Consider the following 17,587-nt stretch of genomic DNA (forward strand, 5'->3'; position numbering starts at 1 on the left):
CTGGAGGGTGGGTGTGGACAGTGTGTTCTAGGGGAGCTGGGTGCCCCCTGGGACACTTGGAATTGCAGGTGGGCAGTGATGGGTGTTGGAGGAGGGTTAGGCTCCCCCGTGATTGGAGAAGTAAGTTTGAGCATCTGTGTGTACCAGATCATTTTTGTCGTGGCAGTTACTGTCCCTGAGAAGGCATCAAAGTTAATGAGAGATAGGAAAGAGTGGGGCTCTGACCCCCGTTTAAAATGGTTTAAGAGTGTGCAGCTCTTGTTTTCTGAATGTCTGGCCTTCCCGACACAAGCAGGCTCTGAGGACAGGTTTTCCAGCCGAAATATGATTAAATTGTATTAGCATCTTATTACATACACGCCTTAGTGGTCTGCCTCAGACAGGGAGAGTTTTTGTTTCTCTTCGGAAGATTGTGTCTGGAATGGTAAATTGCCTGCTTGAAAGCCTCCCCACCCCCCTTTTTTTAAGGAGGAAGACGAAATCCTGCTGTGTATGGTGGCAGGCTGGGTAGGCCTGGTGGCCCCCAGAGAGGAGAGGCCAGAGGCCAGGTTGGGGTGTTTTAACTGCCGAGGGAGCTGCTGCAGTAGCAGGCCTGAAAGGCCCACTGTTTCCAGGGTCAGCTGGAAGGGCGTTAATGGAGGCCCAGGGTGTTTATTTGAGTTTATTTGTGGAGAGGTCTTTAAAAGGGGGCTGGCATTGGGCATTGGTGTTTCAAGTCCAGACCCGAGGCCCCCACTAAGACCAATGGCTAGTGTTGCCAAGAAAACATCTACCACCAAATTGCTGCCCTATTACTGAGTTGACATTGATCGTTAGCCAGGAGCCCAACCAAATACAGCCTCCTGGAAAATGTGTGAGGTTAAGACAGGGAAGGCGGGCTATGCAAACGGGACGAAATCTTGGGCTGGGGTGTTTGCTCCCGCAAGCTGCGAGCAGGCCAGCTGGGCTGTGTGGTCCCACACTTCTAGAGGGAGGCGACAAGAACACACTCGGCACTCCATGTGTACCAAGTCCCTGTTATGTGCTGGGGCGCCAGCAGGGATCCAAACAGTTGCGCTTTTTACTCTCGTGGAACGTATATTCCCAAGGAGAAGGACATTCAACAAGTAGCTCAACAAACACAAATTGTGATGGGTGCTCTGAAGAAGCTGGCTGATTGGGTGGTGGGCTTTCTGTAGATAAGGCAGCTGGCATAGACCTCTGTGACGTTTAAGCCGAAACTTGAAGGATGAAAAGTCAGACGTGCCTAGGCTGCGTAGAGCATTCCAGGCAGAGAGCACACCTGTGCACAGGTCTTGACTCATGGACTGTTTGGTTTGTTTCGGGAAATGAAAGGAGGCCAGTTTGGCTGGGAAGTGGTGGGGATGGGGGCGGTGGTCAGTATGTGGTAGGCAGGGGTAAGATCACGTAGGGTCTTATGGTCAGAAGCTTGAGTTTTGCCCTTTGAGCAGCAGGAAACCTTTGAAAGATTTTAAATAGGGCATGACATGATCTGATTTATGCTTTTTGAAAATCATTGTGGCTGCTGTGTGGATCTTGGATTATGAGGGAGCCATAGCGGAAGTTGGAAGATGAATGAGGAGTCCCGCAAGAGATGAGACTGGCTTGGACCAGTATGGTAGCAGTAGAGATAGGGGAAATGTGGGTGGATTCTCACTGTATCCTGGAGGGAGCGCCCACTGGACTTGCAAGCGTTGGCGGTGGGGCGGAGGAGGCTGTGGGCTGCTGCTCATTGAGGGAACTCAAAGAGGGGACCCGAAGGAGAGCTGTGTGTGTCTCCGTGCTGGGGATGGTGTGGGAGTGCAAGTGCACTGGTGGCAATGGCAGGAAACGGGGACACTTTCTTTCCCAGAGTCTTCTCTGTAGGTAAGATTTCAGGAGCACTTTCTGCCCCTAAAAGCAAGTGCCTTGTGACCCTGAGGTATTTTCCCAGAGCAGACCTTGCTTTGGGAGAGGTTGGGGGAGGCAGTGGAAAAGGAGAACCAGAGGCCAAGACCGTGTCTTGGCACTCCCATCCCCCACCTGCATGTATAGCCCTGGGTTTCAGCTTTGGTAAAAGAGTCCTCCCTGTCTCCTTTGCTGGGTTGGAGAGGGCCTTCATGGGGCAAAAGGCTATGCCGCAGGGGGAGCCCAGGCCTCATCTGGGGCTTCATTAACCACTGACAGTAGAGGCTCACCTGAGGCAGGGAGGCCTTTGGAACAGACTTGGTTCAAAGGAAGGAAGCAAAGCAGTGGTTTCCCGCTGAAGCCTAGTTATTATTCCAGTTAAGCCACCGCAGAATCTGCTCCCTTAATAACACCCTGCTAAGGAGGACTCTGGGGTGTTTCATGGAGGGCAGGTTGGACGGGCGGCTGGCTGAGGGTGGGTGCAGGTCTGCACGCCGACGGGGCACTCTGGTCCTAGGCAGTGAGAAGGTCATTGGCAGTCAAGAGGTCCTGTTGTAGGGGACCTTGCTTACTGTACAGGCTCACTGCCTCGCTGAGGAGGCCTTCAGGTGGGCACTGGTTAGGAGGACTGTCCACCTGGCCCGAGTCCGCTGTGGAATTAAGAACCAGCACTCATACGGAGTGCCAGCCACCGTGCTAAGGGCTTTATACTGCTCTCATTTACTCACCAGCTGATTCTGGCCCACAGATGTGTTTAGTTTGGCCCTCTCAAAGTGTTTTAAAAATCTGAATCAGTTGCCAACATTTTAAGTTCAGGAGATTTATGTAAAATTCCAGATCCAGTTTGTGTCCTTTGGGAGGTGTGTCTTTTCCAAGGTCCCTGGTCTAGTGAGGGGTGCAGGTAGGATTTGAACTTGGCCTCCCTGAATCCAGTGCTCCTGCTTTATATGCTATGAGAGAGCCTGGCTTGCAAGTGCCCCTTTTCTGGAAATGAAGAGCAATGCAATTCATGTAGAGGATTGCAGGAGAAAACAGGTGGGTGCACTTAGAGCACCTCTCCCCCTGCTCCTGCTCTACCTGTGAAAGGGCTGGGTTGGCAAGATGTAGGCTAGAGTCAAGAGTTCTGTTAAAGTCACCTCATCACACTCAGACCCCGGAGGATAGCAAGGATGGGCAGCTGTGGGCGGTGGAGCATTATTGCCCCATTCAGTGTATGACCTGAGCCACTGGGCTGCTTGCACTCTGCTGCACAGAGGCAGGGTAGCCTAAAGGTCAAGAACATGGTCTCCTGAGTCAGACCTCTTACGAGCACTGTGATCTTGGGCAAGTCACTTAACCTCTGAGCTTCATTTTCCTCAGCTGCAAAAGGGAAGCAGCCATCAGGCCCACCAGCACCAAAGGGCTGTTCTGAGGCCTCAGTGAGCTCCCTGTGTACCAGGACGCACCCCCTCCCCAAGCGATGGGTGCTTAGCAGTTTTAGCTCTTGTTCCTGCCTCCTTGGCGTCCATGCTACCACCAGGCATCCCTCCATACCCCCACACTCTCTAGAGAGCACTTTGCCTGCACCTTTGGAGCTGGGCAGCAAGCAGTGCTAGTGAACCTTCCTGTCATCCTGATCCTGCTACTGGGGACACAGGGGTGGAGAGGAGCTCCTGGCTAAGGTCAAGTATGAGGCAGGAGGGTACTTCTGAATAGCTCAGAGTTCTGGGTAGTCACACCCCACCTTAGAGAGCCAATGCTCCCTGGTCTCTGCAGGGCCACAGTCAAATAAGGTGACCCCCAGGCTTGGGCATGAGCAGACTTGGGATGACAGCAGGTGGCAAATGGGATTCCGAGTGGGGGTGGGGAGCCTGGCTGGCCTGCAGCTGGGACGGGCAGCGGGGCTTTTTCCCTACTGACACTGGCTCCTTGTCCTTTGCTGTGGACAGTGAGGCACCCCAGGGTCTAGACTGACAGGAACACGGTGGAAAGCACTCTGGGCCCTGAGCCTCAGGTCTCTTCTCACGTTAGGACTCGGCCACTGACTAGCTGTGAGACCCGGGGCAGGTTAACAAGCCACTCAGTGTGCTCCCCTCCAAGAGGGGACAAGAGCAGGCTCTGCCACCCAGGACTCTGCAGGATTAGAGGAAATAGTGGGTGGGAAAGCACTTCCAAGAGGCAGGAGCTGACAAGAGCACAAAGGCAGCTCAGTGTGGGCTCAGGGATCAGACCACGTGGATTCAAATCCCAGTTCAGCCAGTTACTAGCAGGACAAGGCACTGAGCCTCCTCTGTAAAAGAAGCTAATAGCTCACAGCTCCGCAGGTTGTTAGGACCTGAGATAGCACGGGTAGGGGAAAGAGCTCAGTATGGAAGAGCTGCCCTTCCTACCTCGAAGTTAAATACTGTAGTGGAGAGAAAGTTGGTTTTTTCTTTTATCTGCAGAAGGACATTGAGGGGAGGGAGGGCAGCCCAGCCCAGCCCATTCACCCTGGGCCTGGTGTGGCTCAGGGACCCAGCTTGCAGCCTCCCTGCCCCCACCCCATTTCCACACCCCTCTGGCTGCCGCTCTCAGTATGTGCCCTCAGTGCTGTCTGGACTGGCTTGTCCCTCAACTCCGATAACCTGATCCTCCTGGAAGAGTCAGTCTTGTTTCCTGTGCCCTCCCTCCTCAGCACCCAGCAGGGTACCACTTGTAACTTGCAGGTGAGAGTGGATTCTTCGGTGGGCCTGAGTTTCCTTGAGTGGAAGCTGGCAGTGGGCAGGTCCTGGTCTCTGTTCATTCTGGGGCTGCTGACCCCCCTTGCCCTCCCTCGTCTTTGACCAGACTCTCTGTTGTCTGAGGCTCTGGGCTTAGGAGGTGGGAGATGCCGCCCCCTTTCCCAGCCCCAGGGCCCATGTAGGTGGGCGGGGAGAGGGCGAGGCTGATGAGGAGAAGGCTAGGGCACCACCTTGTTCTCAGTCTTTCTCTGCAGTGGGGTGAGTGTGGGGAGGAAGGTTATTGGGCAATTTTCTGAGAGACTGAGGATTTCCCAAGCCGCCTGTGAGTATAATGGGGCCTGCCTTTCATTGCAGATGGAAGAGAAGAGGCGAAAGTACTCCATCAGCAGCGACAACTCTGACACCACCGACAGTAAGGCCTTCCATCTGGGGCTCCTACCGGGAAAGTGTTTGCATAATTATCAGGCCCACAGGCCCAGATCGGGGGACACTGCCCCATGGTCTCAATGTTGATGAAAGTATAAATCAGGCCAGGTCCCTCTGCTCCTAAGAAAATCCCCACACCACTATGGCCTCCAGGGCCTTGCTGTCCTCTTTACTCTACTCCCCTTTACCCTCTAGCTCTCAGCCCCATGTGTTTTGCTCTGGTTGGAACAGATCAACTCCCCTCTGGGCCTTTGCCTGTGCTGTTCTTGGCTGCTAGGAACACACCCCTCTCCCTCTGGCCCTGCCGTTGAGTCAGGGCCCTGTAGAAGTGTCCACACAACAGATAAAAAACCTGTCACTCTTCATTATAGTGACCTGATAAGTATCATTTCCTAACCAAGTATCATTTCCTTATTAAGGTAAGCTCCTTGATAAGAGGGGTCATGTCTTGCTGACTGCTGTATCCAGCTAGATCGGGCACATAATAGGTGATCAGTAAATATTTGCGGAAAAAATTAATGAAGGAGTCTGACCTTCATGGGATCTTGGCAACAGAACCTCAGAGTAGACTTGTGTGGGGGCTGGGTGTGCCAGCCCTGGATATGGGGGGGGCACTGTTACAGAGAAAATGGGGCTTAGGGAGCCCCTTCTGAAATACGGAGGCGAAAAGGGAGGTTTGTGTCAGGTGAGGGCTTTTTTCTGGTACTAGAAGGCAGCTCTTCTTAGATGCCCTAAGAACCTGGGCCTGCATGAGCCAGTCGGAGTAAAGAGTTCCATTCTGCCCTGTGTAGGAGAGACACTCTGCCAGGAAGATCCCACTTAGCGGTGTCCTCTGGTGAAAGCCCAGGCTGAGGAAGAGCCTGCGCTGCCAGGGAGGCCGGGCCTGGAGCCCTGCAACTGTAGACCTTAGTTTGTTCACGTACGTGGTGAGCAACTGGGACTGGGGAGATCTCCAAGGCCCCTTAGAGCTCCCGGAGTTCTCTAATCCCCTGGAGCCTGAGGACACATGCACCAGAATGAGAAATCAGGTCCCAGCCCCTTCTCTCCCCCCAGGTTTCACTCAGTGTCCTTTGGGGTCTGTTTACTCAGCTTGGCTCTGGTGTCTGACCTGGCCCGCTGTTCCTCCCTGCAGCAGTAGATCACAGCGTCCGGCCCTTTGTGGCTGCAGTCACGCTGCCTGTGGCCTGTTTCAGTAGAGCCAAGAAGAACTGCATCCTCTGCTTCTAACTTTATTTCAGGCAAAGGAACCCTTCAGGGCCAGGCGCCCGCAAGGGAGAGCATCTGGGCAGCTGAGCCCTGTTTCTGCATTGGAGTTGGGCCAGGCTGAGGCATCCTCCCTTTTCACCAGTCCCCACCACTACCCATCCGTAGCTGCTGCTCCTTTGACCCGTAGGAGTGGGGGCCAACCTGAGTGTAGTCCAGAGAGGGCCTCTAGACCCTAGTGATGTAATAGGTAATCTTAATCAAGGCAGCGCTGTGTGCCAGGGACCGTGCCAAGACTTTACAGGCATGATATCATTTAATTCTCACAACAACTCTTTGAAGATAGTTATTCTCTGCCCCCATTTTATAGAAAAGCAAGCTGAGGCTCAGAGAGACTAAGTCATTCGTCCAGGGTGAGGAGCTAGTAAGCGGCTGAGCCAGGGCTCCAGGTTAGTCTGTGGGTCTACTTCAGAGCAGCAATCTTCCCACTACCTTGTCTCGCCTCTGCATACCCACTGGGCATCATCCCAGAGTGTCTAATCAGCAGTGGGGGAGGAGAGTGGCCACAGAAGGCTTATTATAGCCTCCTTCACCAAGGAGGAAGCAGAGGACCAGAGAGGGCAAGGGATTTGTCATGGATCACACAGGAAGCTCATACTGAGTCCTTGTCCATACTGCCTTTCACCTCCCAGGCGTCTTCTGGCTGGTGGGTAGAGGAGGCATCATGTCCCCATTCATTGTTGGAAAGGCCCAGAGCAGGGACAGTCCACCAGGTGCTCACAGAGGTCTCCGCCTCCTGAACATTCAAGCCAGAGCTTTCCTGACAGACCTCCTTTCCTTGGACGTGGGTGGGTGGTGTTCCTGGCCTTCCAGGGGCCCCTCATGGGCTGTGCTCTCTCTGCAGGTCACGCTACATCTGCATCAAGATGCTCCAAACTGCCCAGCAGCACCAAATCAGGCTGGCCCCGGCAGAACGAAAAGAAACCCTCAGAGGTGGGTAGTGACAGGTATCCTGGAGAAAGATGAAACAGAGGTGGAAAGGAGAGGGAGGGATGTATGGGGGAAGTGCAGGTATATGGGGTGGAGAGGATTCCTGGCAGAGGGTGCAGTCATTGCAGAACAAGACCAGTATGGCTGAGTAGAGTGGATGGGAGGAAGGGGTGGGGGAGCCAGTTCTCATAACCTTGTAGATTGTTGTAAAGATGTTCCTATTGATCTGAGTGAGAGGAGGAGCCTTTCAAGGATCATAAGCAGGGTAATTATATAGTCTGCTGTTTTAATGAAAGGTCCCACTGGCTGCTGTGAGGAGAAGGGAATATGAGGGGCAAGGGTGGGAGTGGGGAGGATTCTTTGGCAGTGGTCCAGGAGAGAAATGATGGTGGCTTAGAGCTGAGTGATGGCAGTAGAGTAAGAAACAGTAGGATCTGGGACATTCTGGAGGTTGAGCCAAGGGTGACAGGATTTGCTGATGTAGGGATGAAGGGTGGAGTCCTCAAAGTCATCCAGTTAGGTCATTCACTCCTTATTATGCCCATTTCACATGCATCTGCCCTTTAAGCCTTCCTTACTTTGACGCTGTTTCTTGGGACAGGTAGAGGTACTTATGGCCTCTGGAGCTGTGGAGAAGAGCTTTGGGGGTGGGTAGACAAATGGACATGCGATCCTGCCTCTGCAGCCCCTGAAAAATTGCATCCTAGAGCCTCATCGCTCCCTCTTAGGTCTTTAATGCGTGGCACTGGGCACAGAAGAGACCCTTGGCACAAATGAGGCTGCCAGAGCATTGAGTACCCAAGAAGGGGGTTGCTTTTGAATCTGACCCTTAACAGAGAGATTGTCTGCAGCCCACAGAGTAGCCAGGCACTGGGCTAGACACTACTTTTTTAACCCTCTTGTTATAATAAGGAAATTGAGGATCCTAAGGTTATACAGCCAAGATGTGAGGTTCTTGGGGCCAACCACGCCAAGGGTGGGAAGGCTTAGAGTTCTGGGGCAGAGCACTTGGCCCGGGTTGAGGGAGGATATCTTTGTTCTGAGCCTGGCAACCTCCTCTCCCCTCCCTCACTGCAGGGGCCATCCTGGAGCTGCTATCATTAGCCAGTCCCTAGAGGGGGTCTTCCGAAAAACCTTGCATTTGAAAAAGGACTCCCCGCCTCCTCCGGGAGCTGGCCTACCCTGGGGCTCTCCTTTTGTGGGGCTGGGGGTGGGGACACCTTTGAGACCTGAAACCTCCCATTCCCATCCCCCAACCTAGTATCCTCCCTTGGCCCTATAGGGGAGTGGTGGAGATGGAAGGAAATATCTCCAGGAATGCAGTCAGAACTGGAATGAAAGCAGGGGGTGAGGTGGGCATGGGAGGATGCTGTTCTTGAGGCTCTTGGCACCTCCTGGTCTAGCCCTGCTCAGTGGGAGGAAGGCATGTGCTCATGTGCACTGGGAAGTAGGATGCAGAGTGTGCTAGGGCCCTGGGAGTCCCTGGGACCACCCCTCCACCCGTCTGCCCCCACCCCCATGTTGAGAGCTGCAGGGGCTCCCAATTACTACTAGGGTTGGATTAGTAAAACAATAGCCATCTTTTGTGCCTTCCTGGTCCTGGAAGGCAGGAATTGTTCTGCCTGTTTGGGAGCTGAGGAACCTGCCTCTCAGAATCCCACCTGCCCCCTGCTTTCAGGGGCTATTCAGATTGGAGAAAAGAGGGGAAGTTCTGGGGAGGCCCTGGGGCTGGCTTAATCCCTTCCCCTGACTCCCCCTTCTAGCCCCAGTGGGAGGCAGGGCCTCCTCTCAGGGCGGAGATCCCTGGGGCAGTGCTGCCATCTACACCGGGGATAGGCAGGCAGGCTGGGGGGAAACAGGTGTCAGGCAAAGGCTGAGGGGAAAGGGTGATTTGCATGGGGCTGAAAATTCCCCTGCCTCTTGGGTTTTCCAGCGCAGGGCCTTTGAACCTTTCCCCACCTAAAAATAGAGTCAAACCATTGCAAGGGTGTTGATCCCCAGCCGTGCTGGGGACTGGCCATGCACGGCCCTGGGTTCAAACCCAGGAGCCTCTGCAGGGGGCTCAGGCCTGACTGGAGACACCCGCCCTCAAGTCTTAGGCTCCAGGCGAGCTGAGGAAGTCTTCCCCGCCTTGAACTGTTGCCAAGGACAGGCTTTTCCTCCCACAGCAGGCTGGAGAGCAGCCTGCGAGGTTTCCCTCGTCCCCTAAGTGAGGAGGCTGAGCCATAGCCGGCATAAATTCCAAGTTATCGTGGGGCAGAGAGGAAACCATCAATGAAAGCTTCCAAATTATTTGGCTCATGAGAAGGCGGAGATGAAAGCGAGGATTTGGCGGCAGATAACGTTTGCAGTAAATCTCTTCACTGGGCTGTCCCTTCTCTTTCTGTGCATGGGCTGGAGAGAAAGGCCTTTATAATCTGCTGGAGCTGGGGGCCGAGGGCTATGGACACCTGGTGAAAGGGCATCTGGAGTCCCTTCTGCTCAGTCCCCAGAGTAAGAAGCCGGTGGGGTCGTTTTCAGGCTGCTCACACGGTCTGCTCCCAGTCTGGCCCAAGTTCCCAGCCTCAATGCTTGCAAGTTGACGTGTGTGGCGCAGGAGTCCCTTCATGGTGGCTGCAGAGCCACGGGACCCATGGTTTACTTCGTCTGCTCATCTGTGAAGGTGGACATTGATGGGTGGCGATTCGAGGATTAGGAGTATTTGGCATAGCAGCAGCACTGGCACGTAGAGAAGCCACCAGCTATGGAAAGAGCTGGGGTTGGGTTTAGGCGACACTGGCAGGGCTGCCCCTGAAATGACCTGTGCACTCTGAGGGTGCGGATCAAGGAGCACGCTATACACCAGAGGGAGGTGCCCCAGGCTGGAACAAAGTGATCTGACCAGGAGTCAGGACCCTGGACAGGGCCAAAGCCTTGAGGCCCAGCTTCCCTTCTGGCCCTTAACCAGTGGGTGGCCTCCCTCATCCTGAGTGAAAGGGGACTGCAGGCCTCAGTACTGGGGGCTGAAAGAACAGGCCCTGGGATTCCTGGGAAGCTGGGTTAGGATTTTTGGTGGGAGTACACTAAGTCTGAAGTTGGCCCCAGGATCCCGTTTGGCAGTGGAGGGGAAAGGTGGGGCTGACCCCAAGCACAAAGCTGCTGCCTTCCTCTGCTCTGCCTGCCAGCGGGATCCCAACAAAGCTGAGATCTGTCCCTCGGGGCTTAAGTCGGCCAGGCTAGTCCTGAAGGAGAGGAAGGGATTAGCCTGGTTGGGGAGGTGATCTTAGTGCATAAACCGTGCTGAGGCCTTGGCTTTCTGGCCTGGCCTGTCTCACCAAATAGCATGAACATCACTTAGTGGGTCATATCTGTGAGAGCCTTACAGAGCTCACAGACCAGAGATTATTTTTTTAAATACCAATTTCAGACCCCCAACCCTTATCATTCCCAAGAATTCTGACTTAAATGTTCTGGAGTAGGGCCCCAGGTACCTGTACTTTTTAAAAGCCCTCCTGCTGGAAGCCAGGCTTAAGAACTACTGCCATAGGGTAGGAATAAAGACGCAGACGTAGAGAACGGACTTGACACAGCGGGGGAAGGGGAAGCTGGGACGAAGTGAGAGAGTGGCATGGACATATATACACTACCAAACGTAAAACGGATGGCTAGTGGGAAGCAGCCGCATAGCACAGGGAGATCAGCTCCGTGCTTTGTGACCACCTAGAGGGGTGGGATAGGGAGGGTGGGAGAGAGGCTCAAGAGGGAGAGGATATGGGGATACATGTGTACATATAGCTGATTCACTTTGTTGTACAGCAGAAACGAATGCAACATTGTAAAGCAATTATACTGCAATAAAGATATTTAAAAAAAAAAAAAAATAAGGGCTACTGCCACAGACCTTTTCCCCTGATCTGCTAAGACAGGAGTTTCTGGCTTGGTCCTCCCTGGAAGTTGAGGGAGGAAGGGAAGGCCTTCCAGCCTGGGTCCGTGACCTAAACAAAGGCTGGGAGTGTGGGTGGGAGCATCCCGCAGCTCACCCCTTCTCCCAAAGCAGCCAGGGGACTGAAGGTTTCTGCCAAGCCCTCTGCCTGGCATAGGTGGGAAGGGCAGTTTGAGAAGAGACCCGGAGGCCATCCTGTGGTTTGGAGGCTGCTGTTTGAAGCTGTATCTTCCTCAGGCCTGGGGCAGAGAGGCAGATGGAGGGGCAGTCCGAGAAGCGAGGGTTTCCCCTAGGCAGGCTGTCTTGAGGTAGAAAGCTGAAAGCTGTGTTTTCAGGAAGTCAGAGTCCCCAGAAGTCAGCCAGTGGGCGGGGACATAGGTCCTTAGGACCCTAGGACTAGTGATAGTGATTAAACTCAGCAGACACTTGAGAGCACCTACTAGGCCCAGCCTAGTGCTAGGGGGCACAGAAAATGCAGGCCCTATCCCTGGGGAGCTTATCCTCTGACTGTTAGCAGGATGCAGGTGCTATACAGGAAAGTGTCCGTTATGAGAGGTGTGGCCGCTTTGCCACTAAGGAGCTCTGTGACCTTGGGCAAGTAATAGTTTCTCTCTGAGCCTCAGGGTCATCATCTATAGAGCTCTGCCCTGCAGTTACTGTTCTGTAGATGTGACTGTCCTGCCCTGAGGCCTGCGGAGCCTGAGGGTGGGGGAGATCCCAGACGTGAGTGGAAGTGAAGCTGGCCTCCCTGGGATGGAAGCCTGGATGGTCCCAGAGCCGGGTGGGCAGGAGCTGGCCTCTTTTTTAGGCCCTGGTGACAAACTGTATATACCCCTAGATGAGAGAATGGGGCTTCTCTGCAGGTCCACAGGGGCCCTTCACCAGTGCTCAGCCTTTCACCCCTGGGACAGGGCCCAGGAGAAGGAGGTGACCCTGTGAACAGCCTCTGCCACCAGTGGAGTGTCTTCCTGACCCAGGGTCTGTGAAAGTTCCTCTATAAGGATGGCCTTCCCTAGGAAAGGCAGCGAGTGGAGAGTGAGAATGCAGTACATCTGCTTGACCCATTGCTTTTGAAAATGGGCCTCTTCCTCCCTGGGTGAAGGCAAGGGTGACCAGATTGTGCTGGGCTGCAAAGCCACAGGATAAATAAAGGTGCCTTCTTGGAGGAGCCAGAGGTGTTACCCAAATGTTTGAAATAACATATTTTATATTAAAACAATGATGGCCTATGTTGTAGCAAAATGCTCCCAAACTTGAGAAGTAAAACAGGAGGCTCCGGAAAAAAAAAAGTTTTTTGCTTGCCCCTGTGGTTTTGAGCGGTGTTTCTAGCCAACAGTTCCTCTGCTACCCTGGGAAGCAGGCAGGCAGTGAGGGGAGCCCTTCCTCTGGGCTAAGCGCCTGCTCTCTGAGCCTCCCACTGCCTTCCTCTGGGGTGGGGGGCAGAATCCACTTCTCGTATAGTTAGAAACATTGCTGCTCCCGCCAACTGGAAAGGCCTCCTGGCCTCTGGGACTTGTCTTGCAAAAGAAATGTGTGTAATAAATTCTCTTTAAGAGCAGGAAGTGCTGTTATCCTTGTGAAAGAGAAAGATGTTGAGTGTGTGTGTGTGTGTGTGTGTGTGTAAATGTCTGACCAAATTAGCCTAGTGGTAGCTTGAATGGGACTGGGAGGCTATTTCCAGAGCCCTTCTCTGGAATGTAGGCCTAATTTTAAGTATCTAAGTATGCTCTTGGCTGAGATACTCTTTATCAGTTTCCAGCCCAAGAAAGAGATTTTTTTTAAAAGAAGAAATAGCTGACTGGTTTGCAGGCAGCATTAGTTAAAGGACAACTGCATTGGTTAAAGGACAGTGCAGACCTTAGGCAAGTGGTTTAACCTCTCTGAGTCTTGTTCTCCACATCTGTAAAGTGGGAGTAATATGAATTGGGTGAGATTGTATATATATAGCATTTAGCACAGCACCTGGCATACTATAACAGGGCAATCACTTTTCACTATTAACTGTTCTTTCTAATGAGATGAGGTGCTCAGAAAAAAACTGTGATTTCAAATGAGGTACCGGTAGTAATTTTACTTGGCTCTTTCAGGACAGACTGTGAAACATCCTTTGGGAGATTAGAGAGAGGGGGCACTCCTAGCTTTGCATTGGGACTTTTGATGTGGACAGAGTCAAGGAGAGGCAGTCCAGGCCAAAGCCATTTTCATTGGCTTTGGGACAGTGACCAAGACCAGTTCCTGAGTTCCACCTGGAAGAATCCTTTGGGCCAGACCTCTGTCTGCACTCTCCCTGCTAGGAGGACAGGACAGGAAGTTTCAGAGTTCAGTCGTACTTCAGACCAATCCTGGGGTGCATTCACTTACTCACTTGTTCCACAAGCATTTCTTGAGTACCTGCTATGTGCCAGGCGCTGTGCCGCAAACAGGCACAATGATAAGCACGACACGTGCAGTCTCTGCCTCTCTCAGCTTGATTATTAGAGGAGATGGACATTAAGCAAATAATTACACAAATAATCATATTCTGTAATTATGATAGGTGTTGGAGCTTTTCCTTAAGTGACTGAACTTCCCCTCGTGCCTCTTGGTCTGAAATACACTATGATATAATACTTCACCCTTGAGAAAATGAAGCAGAAACTAAGGTCCCAGGATGAAATGTTCAAATAACATTCATAAATCTTGTGATCATGTACAGAAACTCTTAGCATAGCAGAGTGAAAGTTGCCTGTTGTCATTGTCTTTATTTGCTTTGGGACATCATGTCAGACTCCAGACATGACATGCTTTCTGGCATAGCCCGTTTTTGGTTCTTCTGGGGAACTAGGTACAGAAAGCCTCCATAGACTTTTCAATGCTTGTGGTCTTCAGTCTTGGGAAAAGGAACTAGAGGGCAAGCCACGTGCAGTTTCCCCGCATCTGGGCAGAGCAGGGTCTTCAGCTCCCTTCAGAGCTGCGTTGGCACCTCTGGCACTCACATCGGTTACTAGATTAGAGTTGTAGACCTTTAAACGTTCTTCATACTGTTTGAAGAAGCTACAATTAACATCTCCCAAGCAGCTCAGCAGAACTTGGTTGCTAGGCAGCAGACCCCTAAAGACAATTTGTCAATTTCTGCCAAAAGGGAAAAATAGTAAACATTCACATTCTTAGAAAATTGCTTGTTTTCCAGCTTCCAACTTCCTTGCCGTGGCAAGGCCTCCAGTTCATCAGTGTCCATTTTATTCCTTATTTAGTTTTCATAAATAATTCAGAGGCATTTTAGGAGAATAATCGAGCCTTTTTTTAAGCCTATCCTTTGGCAGTTCAAAACAGAAAGATGTTTGGGTTGCTGTATTTGTGGACAGGTTTTGTATGAATGTACAGGGGTTCCTTTGGAAGGTACAGAGGACCGAGCTGTAGCCTTGGGCAGCTACCCGGAAAGGTGGTAGCAGATCCATGGGAGGCTCTTGAGTAGTTCAGCCTTAGTTAGCACCTAGCATGTGTCAGGCCCTGCGTGCACTGCTGTAGCAAGAGACGAGGAGATTCCAGTACAGGGGCTGTGGAAGTTCAGAGGAGCCCAGAACTCAGCCTGGCATCAGGGAAGGCTTCCCAGAGCAGATGTGAGCTGGACTAATACCCTAAGCGTGAAACAGGCTGCCCCCACTTTGGCAGGGAGAAGACTGTCCCAGCAGGGTCCTCTCATGTGCCAAGGGTGAAAAGTACTTGGGAGGGAGACTACCTGTGCATCCTTGTGGCCATGGGGCCTGGTAGACTCTGCAGCTCAGCCTGAGGGCAGTGGGAAGACAGTAGAAAGCCACTGGAGAACTTGGAACTTGCGAAGGTCACTGTCTGATTTGCATATTCCAGCCCTTGGGGAAACCACTTGATTTGGCTTAGGGTTAACTCGAGGGCATTGGCAATGAGCAGGTGGCCAAGAGGGGCTGGGGTTGTGCAGGGGTGCTGAATGGCTCCGGTGTTGTCTATCTGGGTTCCTTTGCCACTTCCAACATGAAGGACCTTGTGTAGGTTATTAAACTAACCTGAGTCCCGGGTTTCTCAACTGTAAAATAGGGATAATGGTAGCACCCACCTCACAGAGCTGGTATAGGGACTAATAATTCAAGAACAGCCATGAGACTGGCACTGGGCACACAGTGCTCTTTAAGTGTTGACTGGTACCATTAAGATGGTGCTGCCCTTCCTGTGCTTCCATCAGTCCTCTGCCCAAAAGGGCCACAGGTAACCAGTCTGCCCCCTGCTGCCTGAATGACCGCAGATGAAACTTGCAACTCTCTTGGGACTGAACTCTTTTTTCTCTCTCTCTCTCTCTCTCTCTCTCTCTCTCTCTCTCTCTCTCTCTCTCTCTCTTGAATCTCCCTGACAGAATTGAGCACGGGATCCCTTCCAGCTCTTGAGTTCTCAATGCCAAGCCTGTTCCTAGGTCAGGGCCACCTCTCCCCCCGCTGGTGTGGCTTGGCACTCTGTCTGTGCCTTACAGACTAGGGCTGCCTCTTGCTCCATTCAGTCCACGTGCTTGGGTTATTTCAGCTCTGGATATATCCATGGTGTGTATCACCTGTTCATGGGGGTTCAAAAAGCATTGCCAAGGAGCCAGCTGGGGGCCCAGAAGGGCCCTTTTATTCATGCATTCATTTAATCATCCACTCCGTCACTATTTATTGAGCACCTACTATGTGCCAGTCACCCTGCCAGGCATTGAGAATGTTGCAGAGAATAGGACAGGTGTGGCAGGAGAGATGACAAGAAGCAAGCAACATGCATACACCAGTTAATGTTCAGGAGTATAAGTACTGAGACATGAGGCAGAATGATGGGCTGGAAAGTGGCTCTGTCGGGTGGTTGGCGGCCCTGAGCCAGGGTGATCAGGGTGATCCCTCAGGGGTGACGTTTAAACTACAGCCCAGGATCAGGGAACAGCAAGAGGTTTCAAGCTCACCTGTGCCTTTTTGGAGGGGCACACAGTGGCACTTGGCTCTTGGACGGTTGATTTCCGGTGCAAGATGACAGGCTTTCACTGTTGGGCGGTTCCTTTTGGCATCAGAGCAACAGGGCATTAGATGTCGTACCACGTGGCTTGCCAGGGTTGGGAGAACTTTGAGACAGTCACCAGTCCACTGTGGGTTCAGTTTACCCCCACCAGGTCCTATACTGGGTCCCAGAGGGCAATAACCCAGCCCCAGCCAGCAAAGGGAGGTGCCGAAGGATACCACAGAAGCACCCAGTACCTGAGTTTGTGTTTTTCTATCAGCCGTCTTGCTACTTGCTAATAAAATATGCAAATTATCAGGGCTGTGAAATCTTTGCACATTTCATCTTCTGTTTAATTAGCATTTAATCGTAATCTCATTTTAATTTTTTCACACTGGCACCCTAATTAAATGTTAGGGTGTTAGCCTTAACAGTTAAGTTATATTGGCAAATAGAGTCTTCAAGAAACTTGACCTTTTGCAAGCCAGGGCCCTCTCTAGCTAGATGCAGACATTAATTAGTTTTCTGCAAGATGCTGCCTGGAGCCCCCTTGGTGTGCCCATTTCAGTTGTTTCCTTGTGGTTACAGCCCTAGATTCAAGTGAGACACACAGCCAGCGGGTGGGGCCTCCCGCAGGCAGAGATTACCACTGAATGGCTTGTCACGAGCCTCTGGAAGGCCAGTGGATACTGATTCTTCCGGGGAGGGGAGTGGGCTCGGAGCTGGGTCTGAGGCCTGGAGGACTCCTTGAAGTGGTTTCTCTTCTCTCCACACTGTGAACTCTCCTTTAACTTGTGATTCTCATGTGATGATCACTGGGAAAGTTGGTACCAAAGCAAGTCACACAGTGTCCAGTGCTGCCACCAGGTCCTACAGCAGCCCTTTGTGGAGGACCCAGTGAGGCCGAGCAGCCAGGGCAGGTGAGGCACTGCCAGTGCCACTGAGGCTTGCCTTGGAGGTTGCTCTGGGGTGGGGGCAACAGACAGAATGTGGGAAGAGCTGTTTCCCCCTGAGTGAGCAGGTGCTCAAAAGAAAACCAAAGCATGAGGGTGCGTCCAGTCACGGCCTGGCCCTGAGGGAATTCGGATGGGCTTGATTGAGAAGGAATTCAACACACTCCTCCTACCCCATCACAAACAGAGAATGGTACTTCAGAGCTCCCACCGAGCAGGGCTCATGGTATCCTTGTTCTTTTTTTTTTTTTTTTTTAATTTTTATTGGAGTAGAGCCGATTTACAATGTTATGTCAGTTTCAGGTGTACAGCAAAGTGAACCAGTTACACATATACATATATCCACTCTTCTTGAGTTTTTTTTTCCCATAGAGGCCATCACGATATCCTTGTTCTTGAGAGACCATGGAGACCCTGACCCATGAGAGGCTATTCTCTGGGCTGCCCCAAACCCTGGGCTCTCCCTCAGCTATCTGCATGAGGCCCTGGCACGTAGTCGCCTGGACTCTTTGACGCTAGTGACTGTGGTAGCAACAGCA

General features: G+C 52.3%; 1 protein-coding gene across 5 annotated transcripts in view; it reads left to right on the top strand.

Annotated features, from left to right (window-relative positions):
* JADE2 (jade family PHD finger 2) overlaps window positions 1-17,587 on the top strand; it is a 47,402-nt gene that overhangs the window by 4,009 nt on the left and 25,806 nt on the right. For 4 of the 5 annotated variants that reach the window (XM_082650082.1, XM_082650081.1, XM_082650085.1 and 1 more), the window contains 2 exons: window positions 4,941-4,998; window positions 7,120-7,208. In XM_082650082.1, the coding sequence (XP_082506208.1) occupies window positions 4,941-4,998; window positions 7,120-7,208 (147 nt within the window). The remainder of the gene's footprint in view (window positions 1-4,940; window positions 4,999-7,119; window positions 7,209-17,587) is intronic. The other variant, XM_082650083.1, reaches the window with a different exon arrangement.

The sequence above is a fragment of the Grampus griseus genome (assembly GCF_964374135.1).
Source record: "Grampus griseus genome assembly, chromosome: 3".
Lineage (NCBI taxonomy): Eukaryota > Metazoa > Chordata > Mammalia > Artiodactyla > Delphinidae > Grampus > Grampus griseus.